Source organism: Xenopus laevis, chromosome 8L (assembly GCF_017654675.1).
Source record: "Xenopus laevis strain J_2021 chromosome 8L, Xenopus_laevis_v10.1, whole genome shotgun sequence".
NCBI classification, from domain to species: Eukaryota; Metazoa; Chordata; class Amphibia; order Anura; family Pipidae; genus Xenopus; species Xenopus laevis.
In genome coordinates, this window is record NC_054385.1 from 106992753 (window position 1) to 107019255 (window position 26503).

A 26503-nucleotide genomic window follows, 5' to 3' on the forward strand; every position below is an offset into this window, starting at 1 on the left:
CTGCTAAACATTTTTCCTATTTCATGGTCATTCCCTACTTCTATGAGATTAAAGAGGCTAAATAGATGGAATAATAGATCATAGTATGTAAAGAAAAGAGACTAGGAGAACAGAGGTTGAGTGAGGAGAGGAAGAATAAGGGTTAGTTCACACGAGGAGATTCGGGGAGATTTTGTCGCCTGGTGAATAATCGCCTTGTCTTCTGAGCGACAATCTGCCCGAACTGCCTCAGTTTGTTTTCCCATAGGCTATAATGAAAAGTCAACTGCGAAAAAGCACACGCGGCGATGGGGTTTCCATAGTCGCCTGAAGTTGCGAGGAATATTAGACATTCAAATTTTTTCTGATTTTCGAATTAAAAAAAATTCACATGACCTTTGATAAATGAGCCAAGTGTTTCATGAAAGGTTAAAAGACTAGTCTGGCTCACTAAACATACTTATAACCCTGTTGGGCCACACAGGTCCCATACCCCAGTGTTGAGCATGAATGTGTTTAACAATTAGGATTTTATGTTCTTCTTTGTCCCTTTGTGCACTCAAAAGATACAGTATGGTATAATATTTAATTGTTTTCCCTTACCAGACTTTACTGTATCTCTCTCTCTTCTTTTTCTCTATGTCTGTAGTTAATTTGGCTAGATCAGTAGCACTTCCATCGTATTTATTATTTAGCCATGGAGTGCTCCCACAACCTTTCCTTTTTGCATTTTATACTGTATACCTACACAATACTTGCTTCTATTAAAGGCTTCAAATTTGCTTGTTTTCAATCTCTAATCGGGTTGTTCTTACAAAAAAAAATTAGATGGATGCATCAAATCCAGAATTCGGCGAATCCTTGTGCCTGGCCCGAACTGAATCCGAATCCTAATTTACAAATTAGGGTCTGGAAGGGAAATCAGGTGACTTTTCGTCACAAAACAAGGAAGTACAAAAATGTCCCCACTGTTTCCTTTCCCGCCCCTAATTTGCATATGCAAATTAGGATTCATTTCAGTATTCAGACAAATCTTTCACAAAGGATTTGGGGATTCGGCCGAATCCAAAATAGTGGATTCAGTGCATACCTAGTTGTAGGATTCCTTTCTAAAAGTTCCCCTTGATTCTCAGGAGGGTCATGCAGTTGAAGTATCAGTATACCCTATTTTATGAATACATTTCAGGGAAACCGTGACCCTTGTTAGCCAAACTGTTATCAATTGCTTAGAATTCTGTTTCTTGGATTTCCCAGAATATTTCTTATTTTATTGGGAAATGAATGTGTTATTGTTAGAGGTTTTTTTGTGTTTTTTTTTTCATTTCTACGGGCAGTAATAGGATTCATGTGCCGTATGATCTAATAATTCTTTATCCATGCATGGTTAATAGAAATTAATGAGCCTAGTCACATTTGCAAAGCACCAGATCATAAAAGCCACACTGATAAGTGTGTTCTTCCTGCTCCATTATTGCTGTAACAATCCCATGTGGGTATCGAATGTACAATGAATCTTTTATGTGGTCATTTGCTGAGCACATGCCATAATTATTGTTTTCTTTTCTTTAATTGTTAGCACAATGCTCCAATTCCCCAGGGTGGCCGTGGGGCAATCCAGTTTGTCACACAATATCAGCACTCCAGCGGCCAGAGAAGGATCCGTGTAACCACAATCGCAAGAAAGTAAGAATCCTGCAGCTTTTATCCAATGCTGTAATTAACTGCATTTATTAATGGAGTAGACCCCTGTACACAAGCAATGATTCCATGTTTTTTTATATAGAAGAGGTCCTGCTGCAGTGAGAAGGTTAAACATCTTACATGACTGGTGCTAAGCATTTTGCCCCTGACATAAAGCAGGTTGTGACTTGCCCAGCCTGGATACTCACTGAGCCCTCTCACTGGAGTCATAATTAGCACATATTTTCATTTCGATGGGATGAAGCGGATGAAAGTTTGTTGATAAAATGTTCATCATTTTGGACCGTAGGATGAGAGATAGGTAATTAAAGATCTTTAAGCTAAAATATGTCCATTTAATAAGGAAACTATGGATTCACGTAATATGTCCATGCACATTATCTTCTGCACAGGTTGTTTTGCTTTGGTCCCTTTATACAACTTCATAACTGTGTTTATGTGAGTAGAAGCAGCCAGTCACCTAATACAAGGACCACTGTCATGCTCAGCTTCTGTAAAGGGGAAATAACACCAAGCGATACAAATAACTAAAATGTGTCTGCACGATTGAAAAATCGGCACCATTTCTGGAAAGCTTTTCAAACGTGTACCTTGTTTTTTTTTTAGGCAGATTGTGAATTTATATATTTTACAAATATCACCACTGACATTGGCATCTTATTCATCTTTGTGTAGGGCCAACGGCCTGTCCAATATCTTGTTGACAAGCGTTCAAATGTCAAATCCAGAGACTGTTGATACAGTCTGTTGACTGTTGATAAGGGCCCCACAACTAGTAATGATAGCCGTGGAAACAACACATAGGGGCAGATTTATCAATGGTCGAATATCCAAGTGAAATATACTTCAAAATTCGACCATTGAGTGGCTATTCTTCAACTTTGAATATCGAAGTCGAAGTTTTTTTTACCAAATTTGACCGTTTTGCGGTTGAAGTAAAATTGTTCGATTCGAATGATTTCAGCGATGGATCGAACGATTTTACGTCGACTACAAAATTTTTTCGAAAAATGCATTAGAAGTACCCCATAAGCTTAGGTTTAATTTGGTGAACTATTGAAGTCAAAGTTTTTTCAAGAGACAGTACTTCGATTATCGAAAGGTCAAATATTTCGAACGATTTTACTTCGAATCGAATTCGAAGTCGTAGTATCCTATTCGATGGTCGAAGTATCCAAAAAATTTATTCGAATCTCGAATTTTTTTACTTCGAAATTTCCCTCGAATTCACTTCGACCCTTGATAAATCTGCCCCATAGTATTATAAGTGCATGTCAGTTGATTTTAACCTCAAAATATGTCAGTGTCCATTTTTAAAGTTAAAATCCACCTGAAGAATTGATTGGATTGGCTTTTCCTTGGATAAAGCATAAAACATAAACTGTTTTGTGTAGAGGCCCCCAGATGGAGAAGCATCTGTTTATAGCACATTAAATTATGGCATATGCCTACTGTTTGTGCTATAATCTTCTCAAAGCAGAAGAAGGGTGAAGCCTGAAGTCAATGAAAATAAGAATTTCATGCTACACAAGACTTGTCTAAAGTTTCCCACCTACTGTACATATTGGTTACTCAATATGTCACTCAGTTAAGATATTTAAATATCAGTGTTTTTTAACAAATACTTCATTGACGTGCAGTGTACGAGTTGGGGGTGTCCTGCCTCAAGTTACAATACCAAATTATTACACTGAGGGGAAAGCAGATAATATATATAATGTTAATATAAACAGCACACAATATTAATGCCATTGTTTTAAAAACCAGCATAACAAATACCCAGAAAAGTGCTTTAATGCAGTTGTATGTTGGGTTGCTTGTCACTGACCCATTTGGATATGCCAGTAGCACTTCCCTTATATTTCTATATATTTTTACTTAGCAATACGGGTGCTCCCACAACCCCCCTTGTGTATTTGCTTGTCACCAGCTCAACATTTATTGGTAGAGACCAGTGTGCCTTCTGGTCACCCTTGCAGCAAGTCAACATTTTTGGCTTAAACTGTAGCATGAATAATATTTGTTTGCCTTTGTACTTCACAGTAATTGAATGTCCGTTACAATAGTGGCACACAATGTCAGGGTTAATTAGAAGAAGTTATAATACTTTTAATGAAAATAAAGAAAGGTGCTTTGTAGGAGCAAGGCTTATGTTGGAAATGGTAGGGAGTCTTGGGGGAACCTCTGAAATAAGCCTGGTAGGCTGAAAATACAATTTTATTGTGCTCAGAACAAAGGGGCAGGGGTTGTGTGAAGCTAATTAAGGGCATAAATCACTGAAAAACTACATGTAGTATGTTAAACTAATGTGTGTAGCATCCCAGATCTTGAGAGTGCCGTTGAAAGCACATCAGCTGAAATCAAAATCAAATTACTCCGAGGCATATCTGGGATGGAAAGAGAAATATTTTCGCAAAAATGTCTTTTGGAAGCAAGATATTGTAATAAGTGGCTGGTTGCTGTGGATACATTGCCTCTTTGTGCTGAAATATACCCATTGCTAAGAGGGAAACCAAATACCACTGTAAATGCTGCTGTTACACTTGAGCTATTAAAGCTTAAATGCTCAATTTCCTCCTGCCTGCAGTGCAAACCACAAAGCCTTCCTAATGGCTTTAACCCTTATGCTTGGAGCTACAGGAACACAAACGCTCCCAGCACTTTAATTAAGACCCACATGTATCTGCAGTGCTGTAAGTGCTTGGGTAAAATCACTATTTCATTAGTTTGCTGGGCAATGCCTGCACATCTGACCTGTATCATATTTGAAATTCATGTCCTAGATTTAGACCCCCCACCTTTAGTAATTAAAGAGCTTTGTGTGTGAGTTACCCTGAGCAGGAACTAGGGGTTGGTAGAACAGGGACGTGTCTAAGATGCAATGGAATCAGGACATGATAACGCTGGCAGTGGAGCTGCCACTCCAGTTACTTTTGCAACGTTGTTATTGTACAACAACTCTCCACATCTCTGCATCCACAGGCAACCTTCTACCTAGGATGCAGCATCCAAATTTATCTCATAATTTAAATTAAAAAAGCTTGACAAACTCCCATCCCCAATATTATCTTATTTATTAATAAAATAACTCAAATAAATCAGATTGGGGAAAGCCGATAAAATCGAGTGAAAACCCCAATCATACTATTTTTTCTGACTCTTTTCCCTGAATCGCTAGATTTTTTGGGTTTTTTCACAAAATCCCAAATTTATTATCAGGCTTAACCCAGACCAAGATATCTTCCTGTTGGGATAGGGACATCACCAATTGACTTATAAATTACCTCAACAGGTCTGAGATGGCCGATTTCCTGATTTGGACATTTTGAAGCATCGGGGTATAATAAATATCGAAAAATTTTAGGTATTTTTCCAGAGAAAAATCAGGTTTTTGGCCAAAAATCCCAGACCAGAAAAAATTGTGGTTTAGTAAATAAACTCTTATAAGTTTCTAATACCACTTTGCCTTACTATCCATTCTTAAAGGAGAAAGAAAGTCATTTACCATTTGGGGGTGCCAGATGTTAGGCACCCCAAAGTGAATGTACTTACCTGAAAACCTGGGCCAGTGCTCCTATCAGCAGAAAACTGCACCGGCCCGGGGTTATTCCAGCGAGCACCATGAAACGCTTCTCTACCGGCTTCTTTTTTCTTCAAATTTCCCAGGGCAGATGCATGTGCAGTGGAATAAAAAAGCAGACTTTTCAGTTAAAGTTCGCTTTGGCTCTAATGCGCATGCGCAGCCGCAAGAATAAAGAAAAAGCTGGAAGTGAAGCGCTCCGTGGAATAACACCGGCCTGAAGTTTCAGGTAAGTCAATACATTCACTTGGGGATGCCTAACATTTGGCACCCCCAAGTGGTAAAAGACTTTACTTCTCCTTTAAGAACCAGGAAAACTCGAGGTACTCAGGGTCACACTTAAACCCTTAGGATCTTGTGCTTCATACCAGCAAATACTACCCGGTGTTTGTAACACCTCTGTGATGTTACAAGCACCAGGAAGTATTTACTGGTAGGAAACGGAATAGGCAGGTGCCCTAAAAAACTGATTTTATACTTGCTAAATATATAACAAAATTGTACAATTCCACAGATTTATATTAATCTTAAATAAAAGTGCTCCTCTGATTGTATTTCTTTATTTGATTCTTTTAGCTGGGCCGATGCTCAGACTCAGATCCAAAACATTGCAGCTTCATTTGATCAAGAGGGAGCTATTATGCTTATGGCCAGGCTTGCCGTGTACAGGGCAGAGACAGAGGAAGGTCCTGATGTCTTACGATGGCTGGACAGGCAGCTCATTCGATTGGTAAGACAAGAGTTTTCTGATTCACTTTTGACATGGATGATGAACTCATTCTTGGGAAAGATAAGGTATGAGATGAGGAGTTCAGATGTTTGGACCTTGGATCATTGCAAACATGAAGCATGTCCAAATGCAAATTTTTATATAGAATATTGGGAGGCAGATATACCAATTTTCAAGGTCAAGGTGGAAAAAATGCGATTGCAGGGAAAGAAAGCAACAAAAAGCATGTAAATTTTTCTGCAGTCATGTTTCACCTCAACTAGCTTACTTAAAGTGATACACTAAAAAACGACTTTTTAAAATATGAATGTACATGAAAAGTTCCCTATTGGTCATTTTTTATTTGTTTTTCACTGATAGTTCTGCAAGTAATTAATACTTGAAGTTCCTAAACCTGACTGTTTTGCCAGCCTGACTGTCCCTTCTCAGTCTGTCAGTGGTTCTAATGCTAACGAACTACTGCTGCACAAATATTGCAGCTCCCTCATAGAGGAACATGGTTATCAGATGCTTTCATGGCAAAATGATAAAAATGATAAAAAGTGCGCAAAGACAATGTTACGATAGATGTATAAAAGGTTTAATTCTAGTGTCCGTATCGCTTTAAGAAAAAACGTGGCAGACTAGTCGTTGTGAAACATTAATTGTTTCAATATGAAAGGTTTTTTTCAATTTATTCCAGTAAATTCTTTATAACAACTGTGTTTGTTCACATATTGTATATTAAACTATAAAGTTTTATATTTCTTTTCCAGTGTCAGAAGTTTGGAGAATACCACAAAGATGATCCTGTCTCTTTCAAATTTTCTGAGACCTTCTCTCTCTACCCACAGGTACGTCTCTTGTCCCTTCTAATATACATGTAGAAATTCTGCAAGAAAAAGTAGAGCACTTCAAAAAGATCTCTGGAATAGGTGCTTAAAATGCAAGAAGAAGGCTTCTGTGCTAGTGTCGGCCAAGTAACACAGTTTCTCTCACATATACACACTGAGTCCTAAAAAGATAAACATAATCTCTTAAGTACAGTATATGCCCTCACAAAACATAAATTTTACAATCTCCATGGTACTCCATAAAATGGGTAAGAGCTGGCAAGAAGTTTCAGATGTAATAAATAGTCCCCTTATTAGCAAACTAGAAGCAATTTCCATCTTGGCAAGAAGGAAAACATTTGGAATCCCCCTCCCCACAAATTTATGTGGCAATCGCTTGAACCTGAAGGTGCATTATGGCCATGCACTGGATGAGTTTGTCAAACCCATCCCTTAAGAAGTGGAAGTCACCAATTAATAACCATTTGGAGTTGTCCAAACTTGCCTACCTGACCAGAGGAGAACCCAAGTTCCACATGGTATGGTGCCCACTACTATATTGAACGCATTTGATCAAACCAACCATATCTACATTCTCTACTTCAACCCTTTATTTATGTTTGTTAAGATGGCCATAGATGTTACAATTACAATCTTTCCTGAAATTTTTTTTTCCTTGAGAGATCTTTGTTTCAATACACGTGTAGAGCTGAAGCATCAGATATACAAGTAGAACAATAGAATTCTACTCGTATGTGATGATTCAGCACTAACAGTGGCCAATGTTTAGGTGCCTTCAAAGGCGCCCTATCAAAAAAAAATTCAGAAAGCCTGACGGATATCCAAGTCTTCCGCCGATATCGGACGACTCGTCTCCCACCATACACACAAGGAATATCATATGAAAATTTGTTTCATACGATATTATTGGCCACCTTAAGAATAATAAACTCCCAATTCACTGCACATCCCCATTCACTAATCGCTAACCTGGCACCCAGGCTGGAGCTATGCTTATCTAAAAATGCACTGGTCTGGGTTACATTGCTTTGCTTTATAGTACTTTGCCATGCCGCCTTAATTTTCCCCCCAGTGTAAGCTGACTCATGCACAACATACTTATTTTTCCAGCTTTGCTTATGCTACTCTGCCAAGGAAGATGTTCTTTCCTCTATAATGTAAACAACACTTATTTACTAACAGTGAATATTTGCAGCAGTGCTGTTGCCCTCCGCAACCATATTTACTTTAATTATTCTTCCTATAGTGGATAGCAAAAATCTACTTGCTGACTGGCTGGCATAGTTTACTCCACAAGGGCACAGTTGCCCAGTGCTGGAACCCCACTGTGTGTTTTTATTCTATGAAAAGAAAGCGGTATGTTTTGGGAATTTGACAGAAGTTGCTCCCTTTTTGTATCTGTACAGCAAGTAGGGCAATGTCTTACACAGTTTACTCAAAATGAAGACTGTGCTCTCTTGCTATCGGAGAAAAAAAAAGCTTGAATTGATTGAAGTTTCAAGCACAAACAACAGATAAAAACCCGAAAATCATGAAGGCTAAAAGCATCTTCAAATGGTTCAAGGGACCTCTGCCATTGACTGCTACATGACTTTGACAGGTTTTAGCTGGAGTATTTTTGTATTCGGCTTCTTCCAGCTTCGGGGCATAATAAATCTCAGAAAATTCTAGTTTTTTTTTATATATCCCTGAAAAATTAAAGTTTTTACTGAAACTACCCTAGAAAACTTGAATTTTTTAGGGAAAACACAACGTGACCTTTAATAAATAAGCCACCTAATGTGGAAGCATTGGTAAATACAACAGAGTAGGGAAGATGGTTTTGAATAGACACAGAAAATGGCATTTGAGGCAAAACTGAAACTGCAAGAATATTCACATTGGGGAAATTCATTTATAAACGAAACTGATTTTAATATTATAAAATGACCTCTTAATATTTATAATAGACAAATACAAAAAAAAATTACAGGGCCCTGTTTGCTGTGATTAAGGAGTATTTGTTCTTGTCTCTCATATAAATAATAGCACTTTTTTCCCCTTGTCTTCTAGTTTATGTTCCACTTGAGGAGGTCTCCATTCCTACAGGTGTTTAATAACAGTCCAGATGAGAGTTCCTACTACAGGCATCACTTCATGCGGCAAGACCTCACCCAGTCCCTAATAATGGTTCAACCCATCTTGTACGCCTACTCCTTTAACGGACCTCCAGAGGTACGATTTCTAGGATAGATTGCAGGAATTTGGATGGATAATGTACTTAGCACAGTGCTTCAGACCATACCATTAAATATTATTGATTATTATCAGGTATTTTGGAAACATATGCAGAGTGATCATATTGTGTTTTTGTGCATTGGCCGTGAGGGGGATGCAATTTGAGGGGGAAAGGAAATGGCAATGTTCCTACCACTTCCTCTGCATCATTTCTGCATGTGGCACTGGGAATGGGAAGATGATCGCAAGGGGTGGCTGTTGCTCTTAAAGGAATTGTTCAGTGTAAAAATAAAAACTGGGTAAATAGATGGGCTGTGCAAAATAAAAAATGTTTCTAATATAGTTAGTTAGCCAAAAATGTAATGTATAAAGGCTGGAGTGATTTGATGTATAACATGTCAGTCAGAACTCTACTTCCTGCTTTTCAGCTCTCTTGGTTTACACTGACTGGTTGCCCTGGCTACCAGGCAGTAACCAATCAGAGACTTGAGGGGGGGGGCACATGGGTCATATCTGTTGCTTTTGAATCTGAGCTGAATGCTGAGGATCAATTACAAACTCACTGAACAGAAATGTACCATGTGGCCCCCCTTCAAGTCGCTGACTAACTCAGAGTTATAGAGCAGGAAGTTGGATTCTGGCTGTTTTATTAGACATCTGTTCACTCCAGCCTTTATACATTACATTTTTGGCTAACTAAATATATTAGAAACATTTTTTATTTTGCACAGCCTATCTATTTACCCAGTTTTTATTTTGACACTGAACTGTTCCTTTAAGATATTGGCATGTAGATCTGCTCCCAGGGTGAAGTAAATATTTATAATCACTATGACACTATGGTCTTAACACATGGGTAACATATGGGTTTGCTATAATTCCAAATCCAAATACATGTAGGAGACCCAGTGATAGTAAATGCAGTAGCAAAAACGATAAAAAATGTTTATTTAGGACATAATAGCCTAACGTGTTTCATACCAAATGGGCACTTACTCATAGGCTAATCGTCCTACCCCTGTACAGACATTTTATAGGGGTAATGACCAATCAAACATCACTCAAAGCTTTATCCAATCAAGATAAATTACATCACAAAGAACTTTAACCAATAGGTTGCTGGCAACAGGGGAGTTGGGTCAAGCAGTGGCTTGAGACTGGCCTGGCTCTGGGCAGTATTGTTAAGACTGGGTTCCAAAGCAAAACACTTCTGTTCTTTGGTCATAGGGATAAAGGTTTGCATGTCCAATAAACTCTCCGATACAACTACAATCCCATGAGCATTTTAGTCAAATATAAATAAATAAATAAATAAAGTATTGTATCCTATGTTAACAGATACTTCATATTTCTCTTTTGATGGGATATTTGTTTCCTTTCTGACTTTTCTTGTGGGAAAGCCAGATTATTTAAATACTTTGGTTTAGAATGATGACCTGAGAGAAATGTTTATTTTGCTGAAGATGTGCAGACCCTTACTGAATATTTCTCACATTATTGCATCTGTTATTTTCCCTAGAGGCTGTCAGGGATGCACCGCTCATATTAATGAAGGCTTTCTTTCCGGATTAAAAGCCTGGAAACATTTAAAGGGAATGGCTTTTTAAATGCATTTAAAGTGATACTGACATATTCCTGTAATTAAGTATAAGAGGACCCCCTCTACCTCAACCATGGAAAACAGTTCTTTTCTTACTCTGGGCTGTTAACATTTCTACTTAATCATATAGGAGGCTCACACTGTGTGTCCATCATTGGTGAGGGAAAACACTTTCTATGCTTTGTTATATCACAATGCTCAGCATTGGCATAACGAAGTACCAGCACACCCAGTAGGAGGGTCCAGGAGGCTGAGGGGGGCACAGTATTCTTGATCCTGTCTGCATTCACACTGTTTTCACAATGTTGAACTTTCACCCTTTGATAAAAACACCTTTAAAAATACCATAGAAATGAATGGAGAGAGGCGGTATTGCATTCTAGAGGACTGTGGTGATCTCTAACTTCACTCTTTGATAAATATACCCCATTGAGTTTTTCCTTTACATTTATTTTCCTTAAAGGGACAGCAACCCGCGGGTTACCCGCAAAAACCTGCAGTACCCTGCGGGTTGCGGGTAGAATTTCCGGGTGCGGGTATAGACACAGGTTTGCAGGTCGGGCCATGGGTCTTCTCAATAGCGATTTAAACTCCTTTTTTCTGATCACGTCTACTTCCAATGATGTCACTTCTGGGTTTACAATGACAGCACTTCCTGTTTTACTCCTTTTTTTCTGATCACGCCTACGTCTGATGATGTCACTTCCGGTTTACAATGACAGGGCTTCCTGATTCTTGATGGTCAGCGGGTTGCGGATAAGGTACTTGCGAGTCGGTAGCGGGTAAGAATGCAGGTTGTGGGTACAGGTTCCAAAAAATGGACCCGCGCAGGACTCTACATGGCACCCATTGGAGACTAACACAAGTTTGATCCATGGTTTACTTCCTTTTTTTAAATTGATTTGCTGTAATGGTTCATAAAATCAAGATTATGTGCCGTTAAATATTTACTTCTGTTTTACCCCAACCCACTAATGCATTTTCTGTGTTGAAAGACTTACTTATCTATAAACTTAATTCCACCAATCATTAACTTTAGACTCAGTGGGGACTTGCAGCATTATTTCTAGCTGCCAGTGCTTTGTTGACACTTGGCTTATATTGTAGAGCAAAGTGATCCTGGAATTCTGTTACACTCACTGCCCAACAAGGACTTTTTAATTCTCCAATAAAATAGTTTGAGATGTTCTAGAGGCAATTTACTCTGGGACCAATTATGTATGACATGTATATTTTGCCTTGGTGTTTATTGTTATATTAAGGGTGCATTTGTAGCTCGTTAACACTGAAGAGAATGTGTTTTATTCCTTAATATCAATATGGAGCTTTCCAGAGACGTCATAGATCTGTTGAAGTATTAGGGTTATAGCACACTGTTCTTCACCTGTTGGACAAGCACCTTTGCCACATCCTCTTGACTTCATTTGTAAGAAGCAGTGCCAGGGAATTTTCACTGAAGTCAACTGAAGGTGACCCCATGCGGTTCAATGGGTTTCATAGCCAATGGGTGTATTCAGTAAAGGTTAACAAACGAGATAAATGAACACAGACTTCTTGTTTTCTCACGGTGCTATTACCTAATGCATTATACAGTAGTTTGTCTCAGATTTTAAAAATTGATAATGAGTTATTAAAATGGTTGCTGTTATTTTAAATGTTAGTTTTAATGCGACTTACTAACGCAACCATCCATGTCAGTGTGAGGAATTATCACCAAACTAGTAGAATTGGACATTTCTGCCATGGGATTAGCATCTTTTTCTTGCTTTATATGCTCCGATTTCTTTTAGCCATGTAAAAGATTGTAATCTCTTTGGGTAGGGACCCGTGTAATCTGTCTAATCCTATAATAACTGTATGTGCACATGCCTGGTAAAGCACTGCATACATTTGTGGTGCTATTTAAATAGTCATATGAAAAAGTTTGGGAACCCCTCTCAGCCTGCATAATAATTTACTCCACTTTCAACAAAAAAGACAACAGTGGTATGTACTGGAGTGTTTTCTGAACAAAGATTTTTAGTGAAGCTGTATTCAGTTGTATGAAATTAAATCAAATGTGAAAAACTAGCTGTGCAAAAATGTGGGTAATTTTTCTCATTTAATGTATGTAACTGCTCAATACTGATTACTGGCAACACCAAATTAGTTGGATTAACTCATTAAGCCTTGAATTTCATAGGCAGGTGTGTCCAATCATGAGAAAATGTATTTAAGGTGACCAATTGCAAGTTGTGCTTCTGTTTGACTCTCCTCTGAAGAGTGACAGTATGGGATCCTCAAAGCAACTCTCAAAAAATCTGAAAACCAAGATTGTTCAGTATCATGGTTTAGGGGAAGCTATCTCAGAGATTTAAACTGTCAGTTTCAACTGCAAGGAAGGTAATCAGGAAATGGAAGGCAACAGGCACAGTTACTGTAAAGCCCAGGTCTGGCAGGCAAGAAAAATACAGGAGCGGCATATGCGGAAGATTGTGAGAATGGATACAGACAACCCAAAGATCAACTCCAAAGACCTGCAAGAACATCTTGCTGCAGATGCTTTATCTGTACATCGTTCTACAATTCAGCAGAATTTGCACAAAGAATATCTGTATGGCAGGGTGATAAGAAAGAAGCCCTTTCTGTACTCACGCCACAAACAGAGTCGCTTGTTGTGTGCAAAAGCTAATTTAGATAAACCACAGTCATTTTGGAACAAAGTGGTTTGGACTGAGAAAAAAATCAAGTTATTTGGTCATAACAAAAAGCGCTTGGTGGAAGAAGAACACGGCATTCCAAGAAAAACACCTGCTACCTACTGTCAAATTTGGTGGAGGTTCCATCATGCTGTGGGGCTGTGTGACTAGTTCAGGGACTGGGGCCCTTGTTAAAGTCGAGGGTCGGATGAATTCAACCCAATATCAACAAATTCTTCAGGATAATGTTCAAGCATCAGTCATAAAGTTGAAGTTACACAGGGGTTGGATATTCCAACAAGACAATGACCCTAAATACACTTGGAAATCTACAAAGGCATTTATGTAGAGGGAGAAGTACAATATTCTGGAATGGCCCTCGCAGTCCCCCGACTTTAATATCATGAAAAAATCTATGGGATGATTTGAAGCAGGATGTCCATGCTCGGCAGCCATCACATTTAACTGAACTGGAGAGATTTTGTATGGACGAATGGTCAAAAATACCGCCATCCAGAATCCAGTCACTCATCAAAGGCAATAGGAGGCGTCTAGAGGCTGTAACATTTGCAGAAGGAGACTCAACTAAGTATTGATGTAATCAATGTCTAATTTTGTTATGATGCATATTGCATATTTTCTGTTAATCCAATTAACGTTGTCACTGCTGAAATACTACTGTTTTCATAAGATGTTATATATTAAAAGGAAGTTGCTACTTTGAAAGCTCAGCCAATGATAAACAAAACTCCAAAGAATTACGAGGGGTTCCCAAATGTTTTCATATGACTGTATATTGCTAATCTTTCTTAAAAAATAATAAATTTGCTATTGCATTGGTGAAACCCATACACAAATAACTTTCAAGTTATTTCTTATGAAGTTCTAACCCATTTAATTTGCCTTTTGGCATAAACATACTACAGTGCTAACACTGTATAGTCTGTGGTTTGGGGTTATTTTTGATTTTTGTAGACACGTGTTTATAGTGTTGCAAGATCAAAGAGAATGCCATTGTGTGCCTGTCCCATTAATTAAATATTGGTGACAATTCGGGTAATAGCACACAGAGAATTTTCTATTGTTCTGTTTCACGATCAAATTCGAGGAGATTTAGTCGCTCGGCAACTTCGGAAAACGAAGCGCACCAATTGCCATTCCACTGGCGATTTACATTCTAGCCGGCGGGAGGCAGTTCGGGGAGATTAGTCGCCCTGAAGAATCTCCCCAAATCTGAGCATGTGTCTCTGCCCTAAAGAGGAAAAAAATACTGAGACCTAATGCCAGGAGTTATCTCTGAGAAGATTGCAAGCGTAGCCATTCTTATGGTGCACCAAATAGGGCCACTACCCAGGACTCTGTGCTTGAGATGCGACAGTGTGGTAGCCATGCCCTGATTGCACATTATCCTGCATCAATATAGGAGCTCCTCACTGGATAGCTGAAGAAATTGCCCTTTAACCTCTTAAACTGGCCAAAGATATGCAGATTTTAGCATATCCAACGAACAATCCCAATCTTCCGATCTGCAACTAACCATTCAGATTAAATAAAGTAGCTAAAGAACAAATTAGATGATGTTCTGACCATGACCGCAATTGTACGAAAGTTATGTCTGACAAATTCTAGTCGCCCATTGATATTGTCAGATAGGCAATGCATGCAGAGATATTATCATTACCCGACCGTAATCTTATAACCTGTCCGATCAACTAAATGATCAATCGCCCTGGTACGAAAAATGTCAGGACAATCCCACACACTGTCCAAAAATCGTATGAACCGAATTTTCGTGCAACTTTATATTCGTGTCTATGGCCATCTTTACACCTGTGCTGATTTTTTCAAGACTTCAAGACAGTTGTTCTAATTATTGCACTATATTTTGATTAATATTAGTAAAAATATTAATAAAACAAATGTAAAATCAATGAATCAACCTTATGATGTGCTGATAGGAAGCAATACCTTATACACCCAAGTAATAGTAGCATCAAATAGATTTACTTCATACGATTGTAGTTATAAGGATAGCCAGTTCTGCATGAAATGAGACAAGGAGAGACATTGCAGTAAATGTGCACCAGACACTTATGCTATTGATGTAATTAGAGAGGATTTCCCAAATAGCTTTTTTCTGGATAAATAAGCGGATTTGATGTCAGGATATCATGCGGATTTGATGTCAGGATGTCTCCTAGCTCATAGGTCACATGCAATCAGGTAAACATGAAAGCCTAATAAATGTATAAAGGGTAATATGATAATACATTTGGTGGTGCTCATCTTATGAAAATTTGCTCTACTGTACCTGAAACTCGTGATCCAATTACAACATCTAGTTACTGAGTTACTAGGGGAGGAGGTGGGACACTGTTGACAACCTGGATATGCCTCATCAACTCAATTAAAATAGCAAACACTGATTATCCCTCCTCACATTCTGCTTAATGAAGAAGGGTGCAGGTTATTTATAACAGAGATCATGAAGTTGCTAATAGCTTTACGTAGTTGAAAGCAAACACAGAGATCAGCCTCCATTGTTTGTATTTGATTTGATTATTTGTGTATTGGCACCATTACCTCATCTATTCCAGCTCTCTCTTATACACCACCTGCATCTTACCCACTCAATCTTGTATTTGTTGCCAGTCTTTACATAGCCCTACTTTGTTGAATATCTCACCTCTCTTTTAGAACATTCCATTTACCACTTTTATACCTCACATCATGTTCCCTTATCTTTCAGACTCCATCCATCACACAAGCCCCTTCTGCAGCATTTTTCTTCCCATCACATCCTATCATTGGTTGCTAGCACAATCTCTTCTTTTTTTCTCTGGTTTTTCTCTATCTTTTTAGACTTGTCACCCTTTGAGGTCATGTCAGATTTAGAGAAGTTATAAAATTCCAGGGTTCTGTCTGTTCTTTGGATCACCCCTGCTACCAAACTGGTTGGCATGTAACGATCTTAAAAATTAATATATCAGAATTTAGTCCAATTTTGCACTAAAATGTAACTGTAGGGTTGATAACACAGGTCTTATCTTGGCGGGGTTTGCAAGTGGCTCTGTAGGTTATTCCTGTTATTTCTTTTTCAGTTTATTTCTTTCACTTTCTCTCTTCTTCGAGAAAGGGTCTGTGTGATCCGAAACAAGTTGTGGGTTCATTAAAGTTTTTTTGCAGCAAAAGCTGGCCATAGACGCAAAGATCGGATCTGTGGAGAGACTCTGCATTTTTTGTCTGGTGGAGATCGGTCGTTTGCTCGATCAATTTCTGTCGGCTGACGATAATATCTCTGCGTGTATTGCCGATCGTACGATTTTCAGTGGGAGACTGTCACTAGCTTTGTCGGGCATAACTATCGTACGATTGCTGTCAAGGGGCATCGGCTGATCTGTTCTTTTACTACTTTATTTGATCTGAATGGTTAGTGGCAGGTCGGCAGATGGGGAAGTCCGATCGTTCGAGGATTCGAACGATCGGATCTTTTCATCTATGGCCAGCTTAAGTCTGCAGGTTGTTGCCTATGTGACCTATTTGGAAGTGGAGCAGCAGAAGGTGTTGAAAAATACTTTTGTATAACAGTTATTTTTATGTTTAAGTGACATGCTCAGATAAACTCCTAAAACATAATTAATGTTATGTTTTCCAGCCCGTGTTGCTTGACAGTAGCAGCATTCTTGCAGATAGGATTCTTCTGATGGACACGTTCTTCCAAATTCTAATTTACCATGGAGAGGTGAGTCCATACTGGTGTAATGCGAAAGACCATTTATTTCATACTGTCTTCTTACTTGGCTCTTGGGCATGTGAAGCCTCAATTTTTTTTTAACAAATAATTTTACATTTTTTGACTGCTAATTGTAGACTATAGCACAGTGGAAGAAAGCAGGCTACCAAGACATGCCAGAATATGAGAACTTCCGACATCTGCTTCAGGCCCCTGTAGATGATGGTCAGGAGATCCTTCAAACCCGTTTCCCAATGCCACGTTACATAGACACAGAACATGGAGGAAGCCAAGTAAGTGAAGGGGAATGCAGGCCTGGATTTGTGGAAACGCCACCAAGGCCCAGGCCTAGGGTGGCAGGATTTTAGGGAGCGGCATGAAGCCCAACCACACCCACATTGGTTCAGAAACACTGGGGATGCGCAAGAGATAATATAATTTTTTTAATTTCCCATGCGCCAATCCCCATTTCTCCTGTCCCAATGATGAAAATTTGCTCAAATAAAAGGGAGGGGACAGGGGCAACGAACGTCAGCGGGCCTAGAGGTACCCACTATGGAAATTCCGGCCCTGGGGGAATGGGTAGATTTAAGGTACTGCTCTATGGTGTGAAAGTTTGCAACTAGCAATGACATAACATAGCTGTTAACAGCAATCAGAAGCCTACAAATGGTAGGAAGCGATATATTATCCACAAAAATCTTGTATGCCTGGAAAAAAGATTGAACAGAATTAGTCGCTTACTGTTATAACTTCCATTTTACCACATTGCATAAATGTACTTTAAAGCACTTCACCGCACACAGCTATTAGGGACACATCTCCGCTCGTATAATTAGCACTCTAACCTTCCGCACAAAGTAATTATGGAACGTTTATACAATTGTACTGCCATTATTTAAAGACGAAAAGTATACCCCATATTACATGTTAATTTCATTAAGACCCTTAAATACTCAAATGAAATTGGGAATGTTGCACTCTAATGTAATTGTTCCCTAGTGGCAGCATCATACTCAAAAATGCTTTAATCGTTAATTTACTGGGGATTATATTTGGAACACAGCACCTCTTAAACACACAAGTACCATTATATATAGAGAGCAAAACCATAAAAACAAATATGGGTAGAAATGTCATAACTTACTGAACTGGCCCATCGCTGTTATGTACAGGGGGTTGCCATTTTAGGGTTAGTCTGGGCAGCCATTGGGAAGTTAAGCTTAGGGGTCAAAGCAAATGATCAAGAAATTGTCATAGAAGCTGATTCTACAGGGCTGATTATTAAATTCTGTAGCAGATCATGATTGAACTCACGTGGCTTTTTGGGGTTTGGATTTGACTAGGCTAAGCACTAAGTCAAAATCACAAACCAAATCCTGGATCCAGTGCATCCCTAATGCCTAAATCAGAGATGTTCAAGTCAAAGCCCTTTAAGAATGAAAGATGAACCAGTTATAATAATCGTTCATGCAGAAGGTTCTACCATATTAGTCATGGGCAAAATCCGATTAAGATATAGGAGGTAAAGAGGGCCCTGCTTGATAGAGCTTGGTATCTATGTGATCCTTTCATTGAGTATGATCTCTTTTGGGCTAGGGTGTTTGTTTTTTTTGAATATTTTTAGTACGGTCCACCACTCTTGGAGTATGTAATTCTTCCAGGTAGAAATCAGAATGACGATTGAGTGGTAAAACACTACCTGGATACAAATGTTCATCAAGGGGAATTTGTGGTTCACTTTTTGCATTCATTTTGCTTTACAGGCTCGTTTCCTGCTATCTAAAGTCAACCCGTCCCAGACCCATAACAGCATGTACGGCTGGGGTCAGGTCAGTATCAATGCTTTTGTCTTCTGTTTCATCCATTATCTCTTCACCTTTATGCAGTTATAAATTAAATCTCTGTTTTCACTCTTTTTTTTTAATGTGACTGAATAGGCAATTGCAGTAGGTGCTTAGAAACATGCTTATAATGCCATAACATCGCTGAACTTAAAGGAGACCTTAAAATGAAGGACTTTGTATCTTGCAAGTGGGAGTAATCTAAAATATACTAAGAAACGTAAGCTCTTTTGCCGTTTGCTAGGGTCCTTGAATTTCAACATGATATCCGCGAATAGTGCTGCACATACTTTTTGCCAGTTGTTTTGATTTAAGTAAAATGTCTTTGATTTTAATTCTTGCACTAAAGAAGATATAGAAGGTGAGAGCTTTTTTAAGTTTCACTGTGTGAGGAGCATTAGGTAGTAAAACAGATTACCAGTTCACATATAAGCTTCTGTAGAATGAGCTGTACTTTGTATATACAGACAGTGGCTGACGGGGAGATTTGTCGCCCGTGATAATTTATCCACAACTGTGAGCAACAAATCCCCTGAAAACGCGTCTCCATTGGAAATAACTGAAATTTCCGACAGTAAAACCAATGGAGACACGTTTTCAGGAGATTTGTCATCCGCAATCGCTCATAAATAATCGCGGGCGACAAATTTCTCCGTCGGCCACTGCCCTAATTATCTACATTTTAACAGGTTATTCTGTTTACAGTTTTCAGGGGAAAATAAATATTATTAGTCATGAACTCATCTGTTCTGTTTCGGGGTCGCCAAAAAATTCACGAAACTGCTAAAAACTTTGCGAAGGTGCAAAAAAACTGCGAAACGCATTGAGGTCAATAAGTGAAAAACATTTGTTTTTACCATGACAAATCTTTACGCAAGTCATTGGGTGTTTTTTGTTACGGCGACTTTTGTTGTGTCAAATTCTTTGCATCAGTTTCGAGAAAAAAATGGTGTAATGCGGAATTTTCTATGCTTGGCAAAATTAATTTGCGCATCGCTATTAGTGATTCATGGGGGGAAATGTGCAAATAAAAGAATAGACAGAATACATTTTCAACATCAGTCCCATATATTGTGCTCATGTTTGGCAAATGTGTACATATGTGTATGCCGCCACTTTAAAATTATAAGCTGGAGAGACTGTATCTGTTTGCATGAAAGGGCCAGGGCCATCTAATCCGTATCTTTCTGTAATGGCAGCGTTACATAAGGGAACTTGGTAGTTGGCAAGATTTGAAAGGTATCCCAAAGGCACTTCAAAGATGGGCAGAATATTATAAATCCACAAGTTATTTGTTTTTATCTGGATATCAGTCGTTAATAAAGGGCTACCTTGCAGTGAGGGGGAAGCAATCCAAATTCTGACTGCTTATGTATCCAGCCAGCTGGATCTATACTGGGTCACCTGCCTCTTCATTTGTTGCTCTAATGTCACATTATGTGCGTGTATTTTTCATTCAGTTGTCAACACGTGGCACATATTTATTCCTGTTTTTTATACTGTAGAACCCCCTTTTTACATTTTTCAGGGGACCAGGACAAAAATGTAAATAAAAATTAAAAGTAATTTTTTCTTCAAGTATTGAAAGGATATAAGCACAGGGGTCTGTTTTACTTTGAGATACAATATTTACTCTGTTAATAACAAGGGTTAAGCATTGCAGTGTTCATTTTACACTATGGGGGGTGTACAAGGCCTCTCTGTCAGTCACAGACACAACCTAAAGCAATAAGTGATTGGTGCAGGACTGTATAAGGGCAGACTAATTGGAATTGACTATTTACAGGCAGAACCATGGCAAAATATACATCTGGTAAGTATTTTAAACCTCTTTATTTCACAAATAATAACACTCATAAAGGTAAAAGGACAGTTTTTGGGTACATCAGGACAAAATTGTGATGTGAAATCCGGGAAAACATTACATAAAATTTAGGGAAATGCACCCACTGAAATGCGTTATAAATTGGTGTGGGACCACATATAAAAAATGTAAAAATCAGGAAAACTTAAAATCAAGGGACTTAAAATCGAGATTTCACTGTATAAGCAAATGTTGGTGAATACAGGTTCCAGCATGAAGCCAGAAAGGTAGTGGGTGCCGCTACTTTCATTCATAGGTTGGAGGCTTCCAAACTTACTAACACTGACCTGTATGTGTAGAAAGGCACATGTTCCTCAAGTTCAGCTTTTGAAAACCTACCCTAAAAGTCATAAAAGCGCCTGTATGGAGCCAGTTCCAGTTTACAGGGGAAAGAAAAATCATTCTTGATTCCATAAGGACAATCTCTACATTGTACTGAGAGTAACTGAATAAATGGATGCCATACTAGAGGCCATATATGTTTGTTTGGGCCAAATGATTGGAACAGCAGCAAGTGACGGTATTTCCAAGTGTTCACAAGAGGCCTGTATCTCTATATCTATATCTTTAATATCTATCTGTCTTTGTTGGTTTACGCTCTCTGGGACTGTCTGTCACTTGGTAAAAAAAAAAAAAAAGATAACAGAGGAACTGTGTGTTCTGCACGGCAATCTCTCTTGTCTGTGCACTGCTCAAGTCTGAAATGTTCTTACTTTGCATGCAGTGACGACTTCTTAGATACTGTAGAGGTTACCACAATGAATGTAAGTAGCAGCTCATGAAGGGGAAGTGGTTGAACATCCTCTACAAAACTAAGAACTCTTTGCATCCCTATTTATGAATGTTTATACAAACAAAAACATTATATGCCCATAATTAAATACCCCAAATCCATAATGAAATGCAGATCAGTTTTGTTTTGTAACAAATGCACGCACAACGAGTTCTGAAAAAACTCATTTTAACTATTTCAAAACGATGTCCGATCTTATCTCACGGAAGCTGCCGGGTGGGGCTGTCAATCCAATCCTTCCTAGACTGAAATCATACAATCTGTGAACTGGTGGCTGTCTGTACCTGGTCTCCAGCCACCCAAAATCTGCAGACTTGGGCTAATACTTTCTCAGTTTGTAGTTGTAACGCTTTTAGCTGGAATGGTGGTAATGCAAAATATACCTCTCCAGTAACTAAAAGCAGCCAATCAGCGTGTAGCATTTACTAGGCAGCTATTTTAATTGATGGTTGCTATGGGTTACAAGATGCTGACAAACGTAAGACTTGTTACATGACCCCGTGAATCTATTACATTGCATGTGACCACTACAAGTGATCTATAATTCCAGCTTTACCCATCTGTTCCCATTGCAAAGGTGGCCTCCTTTTTTCTTTTCAATAGATTTTAGTTGACACAGAATAAAGGAACAAGAACAATCATATAATACTCATTTGAAATGTGCAAGAAGGCAGTAAAAGAGAGGAAAAGGGGGGAAGAAATGGCCTATATGCAGTGGGCTCCCTTTTTAGAGATTTAGAAGGCAGAGGAAGGCTTGCAGCAAGTCCGTTTATACAACTTCTTATGTATACAGGTATGGGACCGGTTATACAGAATGCTCAGGACCTGAGGTCTTTCCGTAATTTGAATGCCTTAAGTCTACTAGAAAATCATGTAAACACTAAATAAACCCAATAGTTTTGCCTCCAATTAGGATTCATTATATCTTAGTTTGGATCAAGTACAAGCTACTGTTTTATTATTACAGAGAAAAAGGGAATCATTTTTTAAAATGTGGATAATATAGAGTCTATGGGAAAAGCCCTTTCCGTAATTCGGAGCTTTCTGGATAATGGGTTTCCGGATAACAGATCCCATACCTGTATATATGTTTTTTGATTAAAACTAGCACATTTAAAGCAAATTATTTAAAAGGAATAGTGTAGGAGCATATCCCTAAATGCATCATCACTTTAAAAGAGAACTAAACTCTGAACTGTGTTTAGTTCAGTATTTGTGTCTATTTGTTTAGTTCTGTAAACAGTCCTTCGGGCTTGGTTTCTTTTTTTTGCCCTTTAAAGTTTAAGTTGACTCTTCTCTGTTCGAAATTTAAGACTGTCTGAAAAATCCGCCGGCAAGACTTGTAATGAATGCTTGTGTCCTGGTTGATGAGCCTTGCTCTACACAAGAGAATGCTGACCCCCATTGTCTCAGTCGGTCACTGCACAGTAAAGTTGCTGGAGAAAATGTTTCTCCTTAATACTACAAACAGCAATTTGTAAGTAAATTGCAAATAATTGCAATAAAAATTTGCAACAATTCGAGGACATTTAGATTAGTTGTACAGGTTGCAAGTTTCTTGCTCAACATCAAAAATGGATCATGTTCTGGGTTTCATCTCATGAATTCAGCAAGCAACAACCTTAGCAGTTGCATGAGAAAGTCCTTTTCTAGGTTTGTAATGCAGAGTAGCCTAGAGAAGCGGCAGCTGTGCATTCAGCCACATGAGCCAGGCTTTTGCAATAAGAGTAAAAAATAGAAACACTACTAGAATGAAATGAAACTGATGTTCCCAGGGACCCCTGGAAGAATATAGGGTCATTGTACATCCCAACCTTCTAGAGGACCCTTCAAGAAAAATAACAAATTAACGATTTGTTCACATATCCAGAACAATCTATGGATTATAAGAACATGTATTAATATACTTAGGCATGGTTAAAGTCAAAAATAAATATCGGAGCACTATCATGATGCACAAAAATAACCCTCTGCTGTCCATAGGGATAACTTGCTGCTGCGAGGCCAGTTATCAGATATAAGTCCCTAAGGGAAAACTGGATTTCAATTATCTCATATCAATATATATATATATATATATATATATATATATATATATATATATATATATATATATATATATTTACACCTTGGTACCCTGTGCCTTGTACCCATCTACCACAAAGTGATATAACTTTTTTCTTTCAGTAGTGGCCCCATAAACGAATGCCAGGTCGGATCCTACACTATAACTAGAAAATGCATTATATCAGGAGAGGATGAAACCTTAATTGCACTGATATTTGATATTACTATGACAATATGATTAAATAGGATTTAATTCTGGCTGCTTGTTGAACACTTAGGGGCAGATTTACTTAGGATCGAATATCGAGGGTTAATAAACCCTCGATATTCGTCTGTCGAAGTTAAATACTTTGAATATCGAAGGATTTAGCGCTATTGGTTCGATCGAACGAAAAATCGTTCGATTCGAAGGATTTTAATCCATCGATCGAACGTTTTTTGTTCGACCAATGTTAGCCTATGGGGACCTTCCCCATAGGCTAACATTGACCTCGGTAGCTTTTAGGTGGCGAACTAGGGGGTCGAAGTTTTTTTCTTTACTTCGACTATCGAATGGTCGAATAGTCGAACGATTTTTAGTTCGAATCGTTCGATTTGAAGTCGTAGTCGAAGGTCCTGCATTCGGTTCAGGATATAGCTGAATCTGAGCCATTTTTATCAGGATTCAGATTCAACATAATCCAAGAGCCTCGTGAACCAAATATAAACCCTACTAATGATGTGAGGTCTGGCACTCTTCTTCGCAGGTGGTGGGCGGGTGCGGGTTGAGCTGTACTCCTGCTGTCCCCGCCTGCCACAGACAAATGCTGACTTCCAGGTGCGTCTTTTATAGACGATGCGCCTGTTCGGCGTTGTGGGACTATAAAAGCAACCCAGAAGTCGGATGCGGGCGGGCGCAGGGTCAGGGAGGGTGGATTAGGGTCAGGTCGGGGAAATCAGATGCCCAGTAAATGCTACCAATGCTACGCAATATGTTGGCGCTATATAAATACATGTTAATAATGTTAATAATACCTACTGGATGGTTGCTATTGGTTACTAGACCAGCAGCAAGCTTTACGTATTCATATAATATTTCTTTTGGGCCAGAAAATGCTGTACTATGCTGATACTACATATTGTAACATACTGTGACTACATATTTATTTACTTTTCTGTAATAAAAGGACTGGGAAATATATTTTGTGTGCATGAATGTACAGTATATATATATAGCAGTATGTTCAATTTGTGTTGGTGTGTGGCTGTATACTTTTATGCATATTCACAAATTTGTTCCGTGCTGAAGTTGTAATGTGATTTATTGACCCGTGGAGGTTTCGGGTGAGGATTTAAATGTATCTGAGACCTTGGAGTGCTCCTTTAGGCTTTCTTATATACAGTGTTGCATAGTGGGGCTATATGTATATATAGGTTTCTGTATATGGGTTTCTCTCCATCCTGTGACCCAATTCTATATTGGTTAGAGACACTGCTAAGAGAAATATACTTTTTTTTATCACAGAATTTCAGTATTCAGTTTCATTCATAATAATCACTTGTGTTTCACATCTCCCCCACAGGAATCTGGATCTCCCATTCTCACTGATGATGTCAGTCTTCAGGTTTTTATGGATCATCTAAAGAAACTAGCAGTGTCAAGTGCTGCCTAAATGCAACCTTTACTTGCCTGGAACAGCATCCCATTCCTGTACAGAGAAATCCTTCCATCTTGGAGATGTAGCCCTACCCAACTCTCACTACATAAGGGCTTGTGGTACAGACTGCTCCTTCTCCCCAGCTTTCCTTTGTCTGTAGATTTACAGTTCATGTGCTTAGGCTGCCTTTGCTCTATTCTGACAATAGTTCCTAAGTAGATGTATGACTACAATTCTATGTGAGCAAAAAGAACAAATCTCTTATCATTCTGAGCCTACCAAATCAATGTCAAGCACTGACGAATACAAATTATATTTGTTTTTTAGGTATAATACGTGTGGGTGTGAAACATTCAGCCAGTCCATGTAATCCCACCATTTGCTGAAATCCTGTCCTTTGAGTTGTGCAATAATTAGTGGTGGAGACCCCCAAGTTGCCTAAAGCTAATGTCACATGTAGCGGATCTCAACCCCTATACAAACGCATGCAGAGAATTAGAATTCATTCTTCTTGCCTTTGTCTGCAGGCCAAGATCCGCTAGGAGTGACATTAGTAGTGATGTGCAGGCCGACCCGATACCCGCGGGACCGGTCAGGTGGGTTCGGGCCAACCTTGCACGCAGGTCCGGACTGAGAATTAAAATAGGCCCTGGCATTTCAGGTACACAGAGGCCCAATTGGCCCACACAGAGGCCCAAGCAGCCCCCACTAGCCCACTAAATACTGACTTTCTATATAGCAGCCCCTCTGGCATTTGCCAGAACCCACAGATTGCCAGTCCGGGCATGCTTGCACGCTTCAAATGCCGACTTCCGGGTTCGTCTTTTATAGACGCTGTGCCTGCTCGCCCCGCCCCTTTTGTGACATCATCAGCTGGTCGGCGCGGGTCTATAAAAGGAACCCGGAAATGCGGGTGCGGGCCAAAGGAGTGCAGGTTAGAGTCGGGGAAATCCCGACACGCAGATCACTAGACATTAGCCTAATCCGTCTAAGCTGTTTTACCTTGAAAATTTGTTTTTTAGCATATTTTGCTCATCTTTAAACTGGCTATACATGTAAAGATCCCCTCATTTGGCGAGATCCCCAAATTAGAGTAACCCTACCAATATATTCACCTTGAGGTAGGTGTTATTGGGCTGATCCGATTGTTTGGCCCAAGGCACAATGCAGGACAAGCAAGCCATCGGTCAAGGTCTGCAGCATCGTTCATGTGTTCTTCACCTGGATGGAATGTTTTAACCAGCCTG

General features: G+C 39.0%; 1 protein-coding gene across 1 annotated transcript in view; it reads left to right on the top strand.

The window, feature by feature from the left end:
- Nucleotides 1-25932, top strand: part of LOC108699246 (protein transport protein Sec23A) — a 77145-nt gene extending 51213 nt beyond the window's left edge. Inside the window, exons 13-20 of the mRNA XM_018231207.2 lie at nt 1556-1662; nt 5837-5990; nt 6746-6823; nt 8876-9037; nt 16974-17060; nt 17189-17344; nt 18818-18883; nt 25182-25932. Coding sequence (XP_018086696.1) covers nt 1556-1662; nt 5837-5990; nt 6746-6823; nt 8876-9037; nt 16974-17060; nt 17189-17344; nt 18818-18883; nt 25182-25271 — 900 coding nt within the window. The 3' untranslated portion in view covers nt 25272-25932. The remainder of the gene's footprint in view (nt 1-1555; nt 1663-5836; nt 5991-6745; nt 6824-8875; nt 9038-16973; nt 17061-17188; nt 17345-18817; nt 18884-25181) is intronic.
- Nucleotides 25933-26503: the final 571 nt, after the last annotated feature.